A 19,257-nucleotide genomic window follows, 5' to 3' on the forward strand; every position below is an offset into this window, starting at 1 on the left:
AATCAATCTGGTGAACCTTCTTTGTACTCCCTCTATGGCAAGGATGTCTTTCCTCAGATTAGGGGACCAAAACTGCACACAATACTCCAGGTGTGGTCTCACCAAGGCCTTGTACAACTGCAGTAGTACCTCCTGCTCCTGTACTCGAATCCTCTCGCTATAAATGCCAGCATACCATTCGCCTTTTTCACCGCCTGCTGTACCTGCATGCCCACTTTCAATGACTGGTGTATAATGACACCCAGGTCACGTTGCACCTCCCCTTTTCCTAATCGGCCACCATTCAGATAATCTGTTTTCCTATTTTTGCCACCAAAGTGGATAACTTCACATTTATCCACATTAAATTGCATCTGCCATGAATTTGCCCACTCACCCACCCTATCCAAGTCACCCTGCATCCTCTTAGCATCCTCCTCACAGCCAACACCACCACCCAGCTTCGTGTCATCTGCAAACTTGGAGATGCTGCATTTAATTCCCTCATCCAAGTCATTAATATATATTGTAAACAACTGGGGTCCCAGCACTGAGCCTTGCGGTACCCCACTAGTCACCGCCTGCCATTCTGAAAAGGTCCCGTTTATTCCCACTCTTTGCTTCCTGTCTGCTAACCAATTCTCCACCCACACCAATACCTTACCCCCAATACCGTGTGCTTTAAGTTTGCACACTAATCTCCTGTGTGGGACCTTGTCAAAAGCCTTCTGAAAATCCAACTATACCACATCCACTGGTTCTCCCCTATCCACTCTATTAGTTACATCCTCAAAAAATTCTATGAGATTCGTCAGACATGATCTTCCTTTCACAAATCCATGCTGACTTTGTCCGATGATTTCACCGCTTTCCAAATGTGCTGTTATCACATCCTTGATAACTGACTCCAGCAGTTTCCCCACCACCGACGTTAGGCTAACCGGTCTATAATTCCCCAGTTTCTCTCTCCCTCCTTTTTTAAAAAGTGGGGTTACATTAGCCACCCTCCAATCCTCAGGAACTAGTCCAGAATCTAACGAGTTTTGAAAAATTATCACTAATGCATCCACTATTTCTTGGGCTACTTCCTTAAGCACTCTAGGATGCAGACCATCTGGCCCTGGGGATTTATCTGCCTTCAATCCCTTCAATTTACCTAACACCACTTCCCTACTAACATGTATTTTGCTCAGTTCCTCCATCTCAGTGGACCCTCTGTCCCCTACTATTTCTGGAAGATTATTTATGTCCTCCTTAGTGAAGACAGAACCAAAGTAATTATTCAATTGGTCTGCCATGTCCTTGCTCCCCATAATCAATTCACCTGTTTCTGTCTGCAGGGGACCTACATTTGTCTTTACCAGTCTTTTCCTTTTTACATATCTATAAAAGCTTTTACAGTCCGTTTTTATGTTCCCTGCCAGTTTTCTCTCAATCTTTTTTCCCCTTCCTAATTAAGCCTTTTGTCCTCCTCTGCTGAACTCTGAATTTCTCCCAGTCCTCAGGTGAGCCACTTTTTCTGGCTAATTTGTATGCTTCTTCTTTGGAATTGATACTATCCCTAATTTCTCTTGTCAGCCACGGGTGCACTACCTTCCTTGATTTATTCTTTTGCCAAACTGGGATGAACAATTGTTGTAGTTCATCCATGCAACCTTTAAATGCTTGCCATTGCATATCCACCGTCAATCCTTTAAGTGTCATTTGCCAGTCTATCTTAGCTAATTCACGTCTCATACCTTCAAAGTTACCCCTCTTTAAGTTCAGAACCTTTGTTTCTGAATTAACTATGTCACTCTCCATCTTAATGAAGAATTCCACCATATTATTGTCACTCTTACCCAAGGGGCCTCTCACGACAAGATCTCTAATTAACCCTTCCTCATTGCTCAGAACCCAGTCCGGAATAGCCTGCTCTCTAGTTGGTTCCTCGACATGTTGGTTCAAAAAACCATCCCGCATACATTCTAAGAAATCCTCTTCCTCAGCACCTTTACCAATTTGGTTCACCCAATCTACATGTAGATTGAAGTCACCCATTATAACTGCTGTTCCTTTATTGCACACATTTCTAATTTCCTGTTTAATGCCATCTCCGACCTCGCTACTACTGTTAGGTGGCCTGTACACAACTCCCACCAGCGTCTTCTGCCCCTTAGTGTTACGCAGCTCTACCAATATCGATTCCACATCTTGCCGGCTTATGTCCTTCCTTTCTATTGCTTTAATCTCTTCTTTAACCAGCAACGCCACCCCACCACCCCTTCCTTCATGTCTATCCCTCCTGAATATTGAATATCCCTGAACGTTGAGCTCCCATTCCTGGTCACCCTGGAGCCATGTCTCTGTGATCCCAACTATATCATAATCATTAATAACAATCTGCACTTTCAATTCATCCACCATGATGGGGCAGTGTAGTACGAGAGGGCATGACTTAAGGATTGAAGGGCGCCCATTCAGAACAGAAATGCGAAGAAATTTTTTTTAGTCAGAGGGTGGTGAATCTATGGAATTTGTTGCCACGGGCAGCAGTGGAGGCCAAGTCATTGGGTGTATTTAAGGCAGAGATTGATAGGTATCCGAGTAGCCAGGGCATCAAGGGTTATGGTGAGAAGGCGAGGGAGTGGGATTAAATAGGAGAAAATGGATCAGCTCATGATAAAATGGCGGAGCAGACTCGATGGACCAAATGGCCTACTTCTGCTCCTTTGTCTTATGGCCTTATGGTCTTATTACTACCGCACCAGCATCATTTTCCAGTGGTCCAATATCAACTCTCACCTTCCTTTTTTTTCTTTGTATAAACTGGAAAAAAAATTCAGTATCCTGCTTTATACTATTGGCTAGTCTGACCTCAAATTTCTTCTTTTCCCTTATAGCTTTTTTTTAGTTGCCTTTTGTTGGATTTTAAGAGCCTTCCAATCATCCAACTTCCCAGTCACTTTTGCTACCTGCCCTTTCCTTGGCTTTTATGCAGTCCTTAACTTCCCTAGTCAGCCACGGTTGCCTACCCATGCATTTGAGAACTTCTTCCTCTGTGGAACATATCTGTCCTGCACCTTGTGAGCTATTCCCAGAAACTTCAGCCATCTCTGCTCTGCCATCATCCCGCCAGTATCCTCTTCCAGCCCACCTTGGTAAACTCCTCTCTCATGTCTCTAATTCCCTTTATTCCATTGCGATACTGATACATGTGACTTGTGTTTCTCCATCTCAAATTGTAGTATGATCTCAATCATATTATGATCACTGCCTCCTAAGGGTTCCTTCACATTAAGCTCCCTAATAAGATCTGGGATATTATACAACACCCAATCTAAGATGGCCTTTCTCCAAGTAGGCTCAAGCACAAGCTGCTCTAAAAGGTCATCTTGTAGGCATTTAACAAATTCCCCCTCTTGTGATCTGGCACCAAACCGGTTTTCCCAATCCTATTGTATATTGAAGTCCCCCATAACAATTGTGTCATTACCCATATTACATGTCTTTTACAGCTCCCTCAACCCCACATTTTGGCTACTATTTGGAGGTTTGTATATAATTCCCATAATTTTTTTTTACCCTTACTGTTTCTTAAATCCACCCACAAAGATTCAACATTCTCTGATCCTCTGTCACCTCTATGTAAAGATATAATTCCATCTCTTACCAACAGAGCCACACCACTGCCTATGCCTTCCTGCCTGCCCTTTCAATTTAAAGTATATCCTTTGATATCAGTTATGACCTTCTGTCAGCCACGACTCAGTGATGCCCACGGCATCATACCGACCAATCTCTAATGCCAGACCTTGCAGATTGCTAGGTGGTGATGGAGCTAATCTAATGTCAGTTGCAGTTTGCTGAGTGGTGGTGGAGCTAGGCTAATGAGTTTTCTGGTTTGGAGTCAGGCTGTTCTTATTTGACTTTGCTAGTGGTATTGTATCTGTCGAGTGGAGCAGTACAGTCATAGCTGACTTGCAGAGTTACCCTAGCAGACATATTGCTCCAGTGCATCAGCCTTGTTGCTTCAGTCATTCAGGTTCAATTCTGATCCTTGGTGCTGTCTTTGTGGAGTTTGCATGTTCTCCCTATGACCACTGCTTTTCCTCCTGGTTATTTTACAGTGCTCCTTGTGCTGAGTGGCAAGGGAATCAGGAAAATTGACGGGAATGTAGGAGAACAGGTTGTAGGGAAATAAGTGAAATAGAAACAATGGGTTTTCTCATTGGTTGAACAATCGCTTCCTGCGTTGTAAATAAACGGAAATTATGAGAAGTGCATATGTTAAACTGCACATTGCTTTTGTCCAAAAATTTCGATCGGATTTGGTAACATCTATTGACTGAGTTTTAAAGTACTTGATGGATATGTATTTTGAGAGCTTTTGTAAATTTTGCTAATGTACTTTGTGACTTTCATCTTCCAGTAGGTCAGATGCCTGGTGCGGGGGCAATGGTGCCAGGACAACCAATGGCTGGCCGTATGATGCCCAATCTCCAGCCAAATATGTCCTCGGGTGCACCTTCCCATCCAAACCCAAGTATAGTTCCACCAACACTTGGTAACATGATGGGCCCACGAGCAGTGGCTGCCACCAACGGCATGTGTAAGTACTCTTCAAAAACTTCCTCTTGAGTTTGGTATGCATTATTTGCTATACAGTACTTACATAATTTTGTATGATTGAAGATTACCAATATTGGTGAGGTTAATCAATTGGTAAACTAGATTATTATTATCACATGCACCAAGGTGCAGTGAAAATAGTACTCAGCTTTCATACAATCCATTACAACAGTGCCTTGAGGTAAAGCAGTAATAAAGTGTAACAGTTACAGACAAAGTGTAGTGCAGGTAAACACAAACACAGGCGATTCTGCAGGTAATGCACATCCAGAGTAAACACACAAAACGCTGGGGAAACTTGGGCAGCATCTTTGGAAATGAATAAGCAGTTGATGTTTTGGGTCAAGGGAGAACTAGCCAGAATGAAAAGGTGGGGGGGAGGGTAAGGAGCACAAACTGGATGGTGATATGTAAAGCCAGGTGAGGGGTAATGGCGTAAGATTGGAGCCAGAGTGAGGAATGGAAGAAGAGGGAAGGGAATTCTCTTTCAATTTCTCTCTCTCACATTCACCTAACCCAAAGTGTAGCCCGTGGACACCCACAAGGTCCCCATCTATGCCTGCCTTTTCGTTGGCTACGTCTAACAGTCCATATTCCAAGCATTCCTTGGTGATGCTCCCCAATTCTTTCTGCGCTACATTGATGACTGCATTGGTGCTGCTTCATCGTCTTCTGACGCTTCCACCATCTCTTGTGAAAAAGTACATAAATATAACTAAATAAATAAAAATAATAACGATGGTTGATAAATAAATAAATTCTTTTCTCAGTTCCTTTGTTCCACCCCCATCTGTTCCCAGGATGATGCTTTCCTTTCCAGAGCATTATAGATGTCTTCTGTCAAAGAACAGAGTTTTGCTTCCTCCACCATTGCTGCCATCACCACAGCATTTCACGAACGTCCACACTCACCCATCTTCCCGCCGCTTTAACAGGATGGAGCTCCTCGTGGCCTCACCTACCACCCCATGAGCCTCTGCATCCATCACATCATTCTCCATGACTTCTGGCATCTTTAATGGGACCCTACCACCAAACACATCTTTACCTCCCTTCCACTCTCTGGTTTCCCCAGGTGATCACTCCTTTTGTGATTCCCTTGCCAGTTTATCCCTCCTTCAGTTGTAAATCGTTGACCATATCCAGTGTTCCAGGTTAGGACTCCACTAAATTGGTGAGACCCAATGCCGATTGAGGGACCACTTTGTCAAACACCTTTGCTGTATCCACTAAAGGCAGGATGTCCCAGTGACCATCCATTTTAATTCCCATTCCAAGATGTCGGTCTCCTCTACTATTTAACCAATTTCCCCCTGGGATCAATAAAGTATGACTACGGCTATCATGAAGAGGCCACTCTCAGTTCTGTCTGGATAGCTTCCGAGCTGATGTCATGAGTGTAGATTTCTCTAAATTCTAGTAATTTTTTTCACCTTCTCCCTTCCCTCTTCCCACTCTGGTTCGCTTCTTACCTCTTCTCCTCTTCTCACCTGCCTATCACCTTTCCCTGGTGTCCCACCTCCTTTCCTTTCTCCATTTGTCCACTCTCCCCTCCTATCAGAATCCTTTTTTGCCTATCCTTTACCTTTTCAATCACCCCTCCGGTAAGATGGCAGTGCATTCAACCAAAGAGTTGTCCATTTTAAATCTATTTTTTACGGTAGTAAGACCCTACTGAACATTAAGAACTTAAGGTACTGCAGATGTACCAACCGGCGAGTTCGTTGGCAGAGAACTGGAAGGAGCCGGACAGTGTGGATTGTGCCACTGCCCACATTAGAGACACGTCCAAGGAGTTGGTGTACAAAGGTGGTATGCAGTCTAATAGCAAGTTCTCATCTTAGTCCTGTGATCACGAGACCCTGGACATTGTTAATGTAGAACGCTGCCAGTCCACTTCGCTGATTTATCGGTGGATGGCAGTGGAGCTGCATGGCCTCAGCCATAGTGAGGATTGGGCCTCAAGCGGCAGAGTTGCCTGTTTACAGCTGCTCAGGAGTGGGGTGTTGGAGTTGATGCTCTCCACCAGAGTGGTGTGACATCCAAGCTGAAGTTGGTGTCCCTCCTCCTCTGTTCAGCAGAGAACAAGCTGTATAGTGTTTGGCTGCAACATTCATAGACTCAGGGTCTGAGACTATTCGGTGTGTGACTGTATTTCTCTGTACTTATCTGTGCTTTATGTGCTTTGAACTGTGTGTGACTGTCGGTACTGTTTTCCACCTTGGCCCAGGAGCTAACACTGCTTTGTTTGGCCGTATTCATGAATATCCATGTAGGTTGAATGACAATTGACTTTGAACTTGAACACCTGCTAGTTTGTCCAACTTCCCATCCTTCCACCTTATTCTGGCTTCTACCCCTGTTCCTTTCCAGTCCCAATAAAGGGTCTCAATTTAAACCATCAACTGTTTATTCCTCACCATAGATGCTGGCTGACCTACTGAGTTCCTCCACCAATATGTAAGTGCAAGTAAACAATAAAATAGAAAATCATGAGTTATATTGTGAGGTCAGAGTCCATCGTATCGTACTAGGGAGCTAGTTAATAGCCTTAGGACAGATGCAATCTCCTGTTATGTGGGTGGTGTTCACTTAATGTTCAGAAAGTCAGAAGGCAATGGGATCCAGGGAAATTTGGCCAGGTGGATTCAGAATTGGCTTGCCTGCAGAAGGCAGAGGACCGTGGTGGAGGGAGTTCATTCGGATTGGAGGGTTGTGACTAGTGGTGTCCCACAAGGATCGGTTCTGGGACCTCTACTTTTCGTGATTTTTATTAACAATCTGAATGTGGGGGTAGAAGGGTGGGTTGGCAAGTTTGCAGACAACGCAAAGGTTGGTGGTGTTGTAGATAGTGTAGAGGATTGTCAAAGATTGCAGGGAGACATTGATAGGATGCAGAAGTGGGCTGAGAAGTAGCAGATGGAGTTCAACCCGGAGAAGTGTGAGGTGGTACACTTTGGAAGGACAAACTCCAAGGCAGAGTACAAAGTAAATGGCAGGATACTTGGTGGCGTGGAGGAGCAGAGGGATCTGGGGGTACATGTCCACAGACCCCTGAAAGTTGCCTCACAGGTAGATAGGGTAGTTAAGAAAGCTTATGGGGTGTTAGCTTTCATAAGTCAATGGAGAGAATTTAAGAGTCACGAGGTAATGATGCAGCTCTATAAAACTCCGGTTAGGCCACACTTGGAGTACTGTGTCCAGTTCTGGTCACCTCACTATAGGAAGGATGTGGAAGCATTGGAAAGGGTACAGAGGAGATTTACCAGGATGCTGCCTGGTTTAGAGAGTATGCATTATGATCAGACATTAAGGGAGCTAGGGCTTTACTCTCTGGAGAGGAGGAGGATGAGAGGAGACATGATAGAGGTGTACAAGATAATAAGAGGAATAGATAGAGTGGATAGCCAGCGCCTCTTCTCCAGGGCACCACTGCTCAATACAAGAGGACATGGCTTTAAGGTAAGGGGTGGGAAGTTCAAGGGGGATATTAGAGGAAGGTTTTTTACTCAGAGAGTGGTTGGTGCGTGGAATGCACTACCTGAGTCAGTGGTGGAGGCAGATACACTAGTGAAGTTTAAGAGACTACTAGACAGGTATATGGAGGAACTTAAGGTGGGGGGTTTATATGGGAGGCAGGGTTTGAGGGTCGGCACAACATTGTGGGCAGAAGGGCCTGTACTGTGCTGTACTATTCTATGTTCTATGTTTGGTCTGGTGGTGTGTGCTTTCCAACTTTTGTATTTTCTACCCAACGAGGGGTAGGGGAAGAGAGAATGTCTGGGGTGGGTGGGGTCCTTGATTATACTGGCTGCTTTACTGCAGTAGTAAGAAGTGTATATAGGATCCACAGTGGGGAGGCTGGTTTCTGTGATATGCAGAGCTGTATCCACAACTCTGCAGTCTCTTGCGGTCACCTGCAGAAAAGTTGCCATACCAAACCGTGATGCATCCAAATAGGGTGTTCTCTCTGGTACATTGATTAAAAATCGGTCACATTCGAAGGAGACTTGCCAAATTGCTTTTGCCTCCTGAAGAAAGTGATGGAATAGTTTGAGCTCCTTGTTCTTCAGACTAATAATAAATAAATTGGCCAAAGAGGTAAGAGATATTTTGTCAATTGTAATGAATGTTGTAGAAAGAACTGCAAGGGTACATAAGGAACTGCATGGAACGATGCAGAGGCAAGCCATATAAATATCACCATAAGATATGGGAGCAGAATTAGGCCATTTGGCCCATTGCACCTGCTCTGTCATTCCATCATCACTGACTTGTTATCCCTCCCAATTCCATTCTCCTGTAGCCTTTGACACCCTGACTAATCAAGAACCCTATGGAGCTCGAAATCAAATTCCGCTTTAAATATACCCAGTGACTTAGCCACAACAGCCATCTGTGACAATGAATTCCACAGATTCACCACCCTCTGGCTAAAGAATTCCTTCTCATCTCTTCTAAATTGACATCCTCTAGTCTGAGGCTATGCTGTCTGGTCCTAGACTCGCCCACTATAGAAAACATCCTCCCTATATCCACTTTATCCAGCCCTTTCAATATTCAGTAGGTTTCAATGAGATCCTCTCCCATTCTTCTCAGCTCCAGTGGGTATACTCCTAGAGCCATCAAATGCTTCTCATAGTTTAACCCTTTCATTCCCAGAATAATTCTCATGAACCTCCTCTGTACCCTGTCCAATGCCAGCACACCTTTTAGGTAAGGGCCCAAACCTGCTCTCAATACTCCCAAGTACAGTCTGGCCAGTACCTTATAAAGCCCAAGCATTACATCCTCACTGCACGAAGACTCCCAAATCCCTTTGCACCTCAGAATTTTGAATTTTTTCCCCACTTAGAAAATAGTCTATGCTTTTCTTCCTTCTTTCAGAGTGCACGACCATACACTTGACGACACTGTATTCCATCTGACACTTTGCCCTTTCTCCTAACCTAAGTCCTTCTGCAACCTCTCTGCTTCCTCAGCATTACCTGCCCCTCCACCTATCTTCGTATTGTCTGCAAACTTGGCCACAAAACATCAGTTTCATTATCCAAATCGTTGGCACGTTACATAAAAAGAAGTGGTCTCAACACAGATCCCTGTGAATACTAGTCACTAACAGCCAATCCCAAAAGGATCTCTTTGGCTGGAGGCAAAGAGTGGGAACAATCAGCCAATGCCCTATCCATGTGAGTGTTTTTCCTGTAATACCATGGGCTGTTATCTTGTTCAGCAGCCTCATCTTGTTTAGAAAGATATTACAAAAGATTTTTCATAAAAAACGCTGCCCCTGCACTTGCTATTCATTCATTTCCTTTCTAAAAGGCTCACTCAGTCAACCCCTGCTAGATACTGCCTAATTTTTCCACTCTTCTATATATCCCTCTTCTGATATCTCATTTTTATCATCATAATTGAGTTTTTAATTGAAAGAGGACACTGATCTCATGTATATGTGCAATAAGATATATAAAAAAAAGTGAGGTAGTAATCTTGGGTTCTTTGTCCATTCAGAACACTGATGGCGGTGGGGAAGAAGCTGTTCTTGAAATATTGAGTGAGTGCCTTCAGGCTCCTGTACCTCCTTCCTGATGGTGGTAATGAGAACAGGGCATGCCCTGGGTGATGGGGGTCCTTAATATACCACCCTTATAAGACATCGCTTTTTGCAGATGTCCTCAACCACTTGATGGAAGCAGAGAGTCGCGATGTTAAATGATGATCCTGTTAATTGTGCAGTGAATGTGAGTCAATTGGGGTAATCTTGGAATTTTTGAAAAATGAATCATATGGGTGAATTGCTTTATTTTCCCCCCTTTTGAACATGTTGTTATTTTATGTTAAAAACTTGATCTTGTCTTTTTGATTTCACAGATCAAAGCCCAGCAGTACAGGCAGATTCTGTGGTGGTTCCCACAACAACAGCAGCAGCACAGGCAGCTCCGTAACCATGGAGACTTAATAGGCAATGATCACTCTCCGTAACCAGGGATACTGTCAGTAGGCGACGATCAGTAAAACCCAAAAAACCGTCTCCTACATTTCTATCCAGCTACCTCCCTTCTTGAAAGCAGCAAGTTCCAAAATGTTTTCCTCTATTTTGATTCTGCTCTCCCTTTTTATTGCATTTTTCTTCTTTTTGGAGAATAGAATTTGGAGAAAATTAAAACATTTTAATCACTTTTTCCACAAAAAACAGTTGTTAATTGTCTCTCATTTTGGTGTGTTTCATGTTGACTGAGTTCTTCCCTAATTCCATCCCCACATCTTTGTGAAACATACTGGGTTGTTTATTCGTTGCAGAGTGTGTCTTTCTCACCTTGAAAGCATTCCTTCTTGGATACCAGTTACTCTTCCCTCTTCTGGTATCTCATTCTCATCATCATAATTGGGTTTTTAGTTGCAAGAGAACACTAGCTGAGACTGATCTCTTACTGCCTGGCTTGCTGCCCAGTGTTAGTGCTCCAATCAGGGACTGACATCAGGGTAGAACACAAAACATAGAAATCTACAGCACATTACAACCCCTACGGCCCATAATGTTGTGCCGACCATGTAATCTACTCTAGAAACTGCCTAGAATTCCCCTACCTCACAGCCCTCTATTTTTCTAAGCTCCAGGTAGGTACCTATCTAAGAGGCTCTTAAAAGACCCTATTGTATCGTCGCTGGCAATGCATTTCATGCACCCACCACTCTGTGTGGAAAAACTTACCCCTCAGTTGTGTAAATTTCTATTAAATATCCTCTCAAACTTCTGTGTTTCAAGGAATAAAGTCCTAACCTATAACTCAGGTCCTCCAGGCCCAGCAACATCCTTGTACATTTTCTTTTTACTCTTTCAACCTTATTTGCGTCTTTCCTGTAGGTATGTGACAAAACTGGCTAAACATCTTGTACAACTTCAACATAACATCCCATCTCCTGTACTCAGTACATTGATTTATGAAGGCCAACGTGCCAAAAGCTTTCTTTACAACCCTATCTACCTATGATGTCACTTTCAAGAAATGATGAACCTGTCTTCCAAGAGCACAGTATTCCAAGTGGGGTCTGACCAGGGTATGTCAAATATGATGGCAGAATATTGTATTAATGTAAGACTCTTGGCAGTGTGGAGGATCAGAGAAACCTTAGGGTCCAAGTTCATAGGACACTCAAAACTGCTACGCTGGTTAACTCTGTGGTTAAGAAGGCATATGCTGCATTGGCCTTCATCAACTGTGGGATTGAGTTTAAGAGCCGAGAGGTAATTTTACAGCTATGTAGGACCCTGGTCAGACCCCACTTGGAGTACTGTGCTCAGTTCTGGTCACCTCACCACAGGAAGGATATAGAAACCATAGAAAGGGTGCAGAGGAGATTTACAAGGATGTTGCCTGGATTGGGGAGCATGCCTTATGAAAATAGGTTGAGTGAACTCAGCCTTTTCTCCTTGGAGCAGTGGAGGATGAGAGGTGACCTGATAGAGGTGTTTAAGATGATGAGAGGCATTGATCGTGTGGATAGTCAGAGGCTTTTTCCCAGGGCTGAAATGGCTAGCACGAGAGGGCACAGTTTTAAGGTGCTTGGAAGTAGGTATAGAGGAGATGTCAGGGGTAGGTTTTTTTTATACACAGATTGGTGAGTGCATAGAATGGGCAATGGTGGTGGACGCAGATATGATGGGGTCTTTTGAGAGACTGCTGGATAGGAACATGGAGCTTAGAAAAATAGAGGACTATGGGTAACTCTGGGTAAGTGCATATTCGGCACAGCATTCTGGGCCAATGGGCCTGTATTGTGCTATAGGTTTTCTGTGTTTTAATGAAGTCCTGCTATAACCTTTGACAGCCCTCCACACTATCCACATCTCCCCCAATCTTCGTGTCATCCACTAGTTTACTTAACCCATCCCTCCACTTCCTCATCCAGGTCATTTATAAAAATTACGAAGAGAAGGGGTCCCAGAACAGATCCACTGGTCTCCGACCTCCATGCAGAATATGACCTGTCTACAACCTCTCTTTGCCTTCTGTGGGCAAGCCAGTTCTGGATCCACAAAGCAATGTCCCCTTGGATCCCATGCCTCCTTACTTTCTCAATAAGCTTTGCATGGGGTACCTTATCAAATGCTTTGCTGAAATCCACATACAATACATCTAGTGCTCTAACTTCATCAATGTGTTTAGTCACATCCTCAAAAAGTTCAGTCAGGCTCATATGGCATGACCTGCCTTTGACAAAGCCATGCTGACAATTCCTAATCATATTATGCCTCTCCAAATGTTCATAAATCCTGCCTCTCAGGATTTCCTCCATCAAATTACCAACCAATGAAGTAAGGCTCACTGCTCTATAATTTACTGGGATTTCTCTACTCCCTTTCTTGAATAAGGGAACAGCATCTGCAACCCTCCGATCCTCTGGAACGACGTTAATGATGCAAAGATCATTGCCAGAAGCTCAGTAATCTTCTCCCTCACCTCATATCTCATCCGGTCCCGGTGACTTATCCAACTTGATGCTTTCCAAAATCTCCAGCACGTCCTCTTCCTTAATGTATCTATATTCAAGCTTTTCAGTCCGCTGTAAGTCATCCCTACAATCACCAAGATCCTTTTCCGTAGTGAATACCTCTGCCATCTCCTCCAGTTCCATACACACTTTTCCACTGTCACACTTGATTGGTCCTATTCTCTCACGTCTTATCCTCTTGCTCTTCACATACTTGTAGAATGCCTTGGGGTTTTCCTTAATCCTGTTCACCAAGGGCTTCTCATGGCCCCTTCTGGCTCTTCTAATTTCATTCTTAAGCTCCTTCCTGCTAGCCTTATAATTTTCGAGATCTCTATCATTACCAAGTTTTTTGAACCTTTCCTTAGCTTTTCTTTTCAACTGATTCTAGATTTTCAACTGCCTTTGTACACCACGGTTCCTGTACCCTACCATCCTTTCCCTGTCTGATTCAAACGTACCTGTGCAGAATGCCATGCAAATATCCCCTGAACACTTGCCACAGTTCTGCCATACATTTCCCCAAGAACACCTGCTCCCAATCTATGCTTCCAAACTCCTGCCTAATAGCTTCATATTTCCCCTTATTCCAATTAAATGGTTTCCTAGCTTGTCTGTTCCTATCCCTCTCCAATGCCACGGTAAAGGAGATAGAATTGTGATCACTGTCTCCAAAATGCTCTCCCACTGAGAGACCTGACACTTGACCAGGTTCATTTCCAATGTCAGATCAAGTACAGCGTCTCCTCTAGTCGGCTTATCCACGTACTGAGTCAGGAAACCTTCCTGAACACACCTAACAAACTCCACCCCATTTAAACCCCTCGATCCAGGGAGATGCCAATCAATATTGGGGAAATTAAGATCCCCCATAATGATAACACTGTTGTTACTGCCCCTTTCCAGAATCTGTCTCCCTACCTGCTCCTCGATGTCCTTGTTACTATTGGGTGGTCTATATAAAAAAAAACACCCAGTAGAGTTATTGACCCCTTCCTGTTTCTGACTTCCACCCACAGAGATCCAGTAGACAACCCCTCCATGACCTCTTCCTTTTCTGCAGCCGTGACACTACCCCTGATCAGCAGTGCCACGCCCCCACCTCTTTTGCTGAAATGGCTAACATGAGGGGGCGTAGGTAAGGGGTGGGAAGTTCAAGGGGGATATTAGAGGAAGGTTTTTTACTCAGAGAGTGGTTGGTGCGTGGAATGCACTGCCTGAGGCAGTGGTGGAGGCAGATACACTAGTGAAGTTTAAGAGACTACTAGACAGGTATACAGAGGCACTTAAGGTGGGGGGGGGGGGTTATATGGGAGGCAGGGTTTGAGGGTTGGCACAACATTATGGGCTGAATGGCCTGTACTGTGCTGTAAATTTCTATGTTCTATGAGGTTTCGAGGTACTTGGAGACTAATGATAAAGTAAGTCAAAGTCAGCATGGTTTCTGTAAAAGTAAATCCTGTCTGACTTTATCTGTTAGAGTTCTTCAAGGATGTAACAAGCAGGGTGGACAAAGGAGAGGCAGTGAATATCATTTGGATTTTCAGAAGGTGTTTGATAAGGTGCCACGCATAAGTCCATATAACCATATAACAATTACAGCATGGAAACAGGCCATCTCGGCCCTTCTAGTCCGTGCCAAACGCTTACTCTCACCCAGTCCCACTGACCTGCACGCAGCACATAACCCTCCATTCTTTTCCTGTCCATATAGCTTTCCAATTTTACCTTAAATGACAATATCAAACCTGCCTCTACCACTTCTGCTGGAAGCTCGTTCCACACAGCTACCACTCTCTGAGTAAAGAAGTTTCCCCCGATGTTACCCCTAAACTTTTGCCCTTTAACTCTCAACTCGTGTCCTCTTGTTTGAATCTCCCCCACTGTCAATGGAAAAAGCCTATCCATGTTAACTCTATCAATCCCTCTCATAATTTTAAATACCTGTATTGTCCCCCCTCAACCTCCTATGCTCCAAAGAATAAAGACCCAACTTATTCAACCTTTCTCTGTAACTTAGGAGATGAAACCCAGGCAACATTCTAGTAAATCTTCTCTGTACTCTCTCTATTTTGTTGACATCTTTCCTATAATTCGGTGACCAGAACTTTACACAATACTCCAAATTTGGCCTTACCAATGCCTTGTACAATTTCAACATTGCATCCCAACTGCTATACTCAATGCTCTGATTTATAAAGGCCAACCACCAGGCCGCGGACTGCTACCGGGCCGCGAGGAAACGATATGATTTGGAGATATGAATCAGCTGCACCTTTCCTCATTCCCTGTCACGCCCACTGTTGAGCTATTACACATGCAAGGTTATTACCCATGCGTCATCCATGTCGGCACGGGAAGATGATCAACTCCTCGAACTTGCAAATGACAGCGGGCTGAAAAGTATGTTTCACATAACATCTCTGCCGGCATTCTGGATCAAAGTTGAGGCTAAATATCCTGAGATAGCCAGGACAACACTGAAAACGTTGCTTCTGGAGGAATAGAGTACAGGAGCAGGGATGTGATGTTGAGGCTCTATAAGGCGCTGGTGAGACCTCACTTGGAGTACTGTGGGCAGTTTTGGTCTCCTTATTTAAGAAAGGATGTGCTGACGTTGGAGAGGGTACAGAGAAGATTCACTAGAGTGATTCTGGGAATGAGAGGGTTAACATATGAGGAACGTTTGTCCGCTCTTGGACTGTATTCCTTGGAGTTTAGAAGAATGAGGGTAGATCTCACAGAAACATTTTGTACGTTGAAAGGCATAGACAGAGTGGATGTGGCAAAATTGTTTCCCATGATGGGGGAGGCTAGTACGAGAGGGCATAACTTAAGGATTGAAGGGCACCCATTCAGAACAGAAATGCAAAGAAATTTTTTTAGTCAGAGGGTGATGAATCTATGGAATTTGTTGCCATGGGCAGCAGTGGAGGCCAAATCACTGGGTGTTTTTAAGGAGGAGATTGATAGGTATCCGAGTAGCCAGGGCATCAAAGGTTATGGTGAGAAGGTGGGGGAGTGGGACTAAATGGGAAAATGGATCAGCTCATGATGGAATGGCAGAGCAGACTCGATGGGCCGAATGGCCGATTTCTACTCCTTTGTCTTATGGTCTTATTTCCAACATATCTCTGCAAAGAAAACCAAATTGCGGAATAGACTGGACATAAGGAACCCCCTTCGAGTATCGCTGTCTCCCGTCACCCTTCGATGGGACCATCTTGTTGCAGGGAAACAAGCCCAGGGCTCCCACTGATTCAGCAATATTGGTGTATTGCAATGATTTTATATGTTCATACGGGGAAAATATGTGCTGTGTGTTTAATATCCAAATGTTATGATGCTATTGACTTATAAGTGACTTATATAACCATATAACAGTTACAGCACGGAAATAGGCCATGTCTGCCCTTCTAGTCCATGCTGAACGCTACTCTCACCTAGTCCCACCGACCTGCACTCAGCCCATAACACTCCATTCCTTTCCTGTCCATATGCCTATCCAATTTTTCTTTAAATGATAATATCGAACCACTTCTACTGGAAGTTCGTTCAACACTTACTTCAAACTCCCCCGTCTATATTCACGCGAGGAAAATATGCGCTGTGTTTAATATTAAATTCGTTAGATAAACCCTTTTAGAAACGAAATTGAGTGTATTAGCCACTTATCACTGATATTCCGGTCGTCATTACCACCTCCCCTCCCCCACAGAATCGCCAAAAATGATTTGTAGAAAAAATTGGCACGTACATGCATGCGCAAATAACGCATGCGCACTGGTGCCCACACAAGGCTTCATGGTCATTGTAGTCTCGGGGTAAACAACGTATTTGACTGCTACTCTTGTCCGTTGGCAACCCTATCCCCCCGGTCGGACGGTTCGCAAGAATATTGTCAATATGAAACCGGTCCACAGTGCAAAAAAGGTTGGGGGCCCCTGTTCTGCAGCATTCTTCAATGCCCTACCATTTACCATGTGTGTCCTATTTTGATTAGTCCTACCAAAATGTAGCACCTCACATTTATCAGCATTAAACTTCATTTGCCATCTTTTAGCCCACTCTTCTAACTGGCCTAAATCTCTCTGCAAGCTTTGAAATCCTGTGGATTCTGAAGACACGCAGTCCTCTTTTATTGTCGTTTCGTAATGCATGCATTAAGAAATGATACAATATTTCCTCCGGTGTGATATCACAAAACACAGGACAGACCAAGACTGAAAAAACTAACAAAACCACATAATTATGACATAGAGTTACAACAGTGCAACAATACCATAACTTGATGAAGAACAGTCCATAAACACAGTAGAAAGTTCAAAGTCTCTCAAATGCCCCACATCTCACGCAGACAGGAGAAGGAAGAAAAACTCTCCCTGCTATGCCCGACCACAGTCCTACTCTGAATCGTCCGAAAACTTCGAGCCTCCGAACAACTCTCTGACACCGAGTACCGAGCACCATCTCTATCCGAGCGATTCGACCTCAATCTCGGTCGCCAACAGCAGGCAAAGCCGGGAATTTTGAGGCCTTCCCTCTGGAAGATTCACGATCGCGCAGTAACGATAGCAGCGAACGGGTGTTTCAGAAATTTCTCCAGATGTTCCTCTGTGCTTTCACATCTGTCTCCATCAAATCAGAATTGTCCACGGCCCCTATTTAACGGATACGATATCATTTTTCACTGGAGGGCTGCGTAGGCGCGGTGCACTGCACTCTCTCCTCCCGCCAACTTCTGACCTTCATTATCCACAACTCCACCTATCTTAGTATCATCTGCATACTTACTAATCCAATTTACAACCTCATCATCCAGATCATTAATATATATGACAAACAACATTGGACCCAGTACAGATCCCTGAGGCACACCACTAGTCACCGGTCTCCAATCTGACAAACAGTTATCCACCACTACGTTCTGGCGTCTCCCATCCAGCCACTGCTGAATCCATTTTACTACTTTAATATTAATACCTAACGATTTAACCTTCCATGTGGAACCTTTTCAAAGGCCTTACTGAAGTCCATATAGACAACATCCACCGCTTTACCTTCGTCAACTTTCCTAGTAACCTCTTCAAAAAATTCAATAAGATTTGTCAAACATGACCTTCCACGCACAAATCCATGTTGACTGTTCCTAATCAGACCCTGTCTATCCAGATAATTATATATACCATCTCTAAGAATACTTTCCATCAATTTACCCACCACTGATGTCAAACTCACAGGCCAATAATTCCTAGGTTTACTCTTAGAATCCTTTTTAAACAATAGAACAACATGAGCAATACGCCAATCCTCTGGTACCATCCCCATTTCTAAAAACATTTGAAATATTTCTGTCAGAGCCCCTGCTATTTCTACACTAATTTCCCTCAATGTCCGAGGGAATGTCCTGTCAGGACCCAGAGACTTATCCACTTTTATATTCCTTAAAAGCGCCAGTACTTCCTCTTCTTTAATCATCATAGTTATCATAACTTCCCTACCTGTTTCCCTTATCTTACACAATTCAATATCCTTCTCCTTAGTGAATACCGAAGAAAAGAAATTGTTCAAAATCTCCCCCATCTCTTTTGGTTCCACACATTGCTGTCCACTCTGATTCTCTAAGGGACCAATTTTATCCCTCCCTATCCTTTTGCTATTAATATAACTGTAGAAACCCCTTGGATTTATTTTCACCTTACTTGCCAAAGCAACCTGGTATCTTCTTTCAGCTTTTCTAATTTGATTACTATTTTAATTGGTTCAACACAAAATTGTAGGCTGAAGGCTCTGTTCCTGTGCTGTACTGATTGATCAATGTGGATTGCAACAACTCTCAAGAAAAGGACCCATCGCTGTCTCCTTGGGAAACCACTGGGCAAAGAGGGCTTACATACTCATGTGCATTTAGAACAAATGCAAGGGAGAAGGAGAGGAGAAAATTCGACATGGGTGGGCTGAGACCTGCAGAATGAAGGCAAAAAAAGCCCACATACTAGTGGATGGTAAAGGTTGTTTCTGTATTGCAAGATTTTAATTACTGGCAATGTTGATCTGTCAGTTAAATTACTCCGAACAATGGCTTAGAGTATAAAATGTGAAAGTAATTGTCTCTTCTATAATTTTTGCTGACACCAAGACACACCTGTCTGTTTGTTCGACTACACAATT

The 19,257-nt window shown here is 43.7% G+C and overlaps 1 protein-coding gene across 4 annotated transcripts in view; it reads left to right on the top strand.

Moving 5' to 3' along the window:
* smarcc1a (SWI/SNF related BAF chromatin remodeling complex subunit C1a) overlaps positions 1-10,786 on the top strand; it is a 221,757-nt gene extending 210,971 nt beyond the window's left edge. For 3 of the 4 annotated variants that reach the window (XM_072251677.1, XM_072251683.1, XM_072251696.1), the window contains exons 27-28: positions 4,391-4,570; positions 10,465-10,786. In XM_072251677.1, coding sequence (XP_072107778.1) covers positions 4,391-4,570; positions 10,465-10,538 — 254 coding nt within the window. In that variant the 3' untranslated portion in view covers positions 10,539-10,786. The remainder of the gene's footprint in view (positions 1-4,390; positions 4,571-10,464) is intronic. The other variant, XM_072251690.1, reaches the window with a different exon arrangement.
* Positions 10,787-19,257: the final 8,471 nt, after the last annotated feature.

The sequence above is a fragment of the Mobula birostris genome, chromosome 1 (assembly GCF_030028105.1).
Source record: "Mobula birostris isolate sMobBir1 chromosome 1, sMobBir1.hap1, whole genome shotgun sequence".
Taxonomy (NCBI): Eukaryota; Metazoa; Chordata; class Chondrichthyes; order Myliobatiformes; family Myliobatidae; genus Mobula; species Mobula birostris.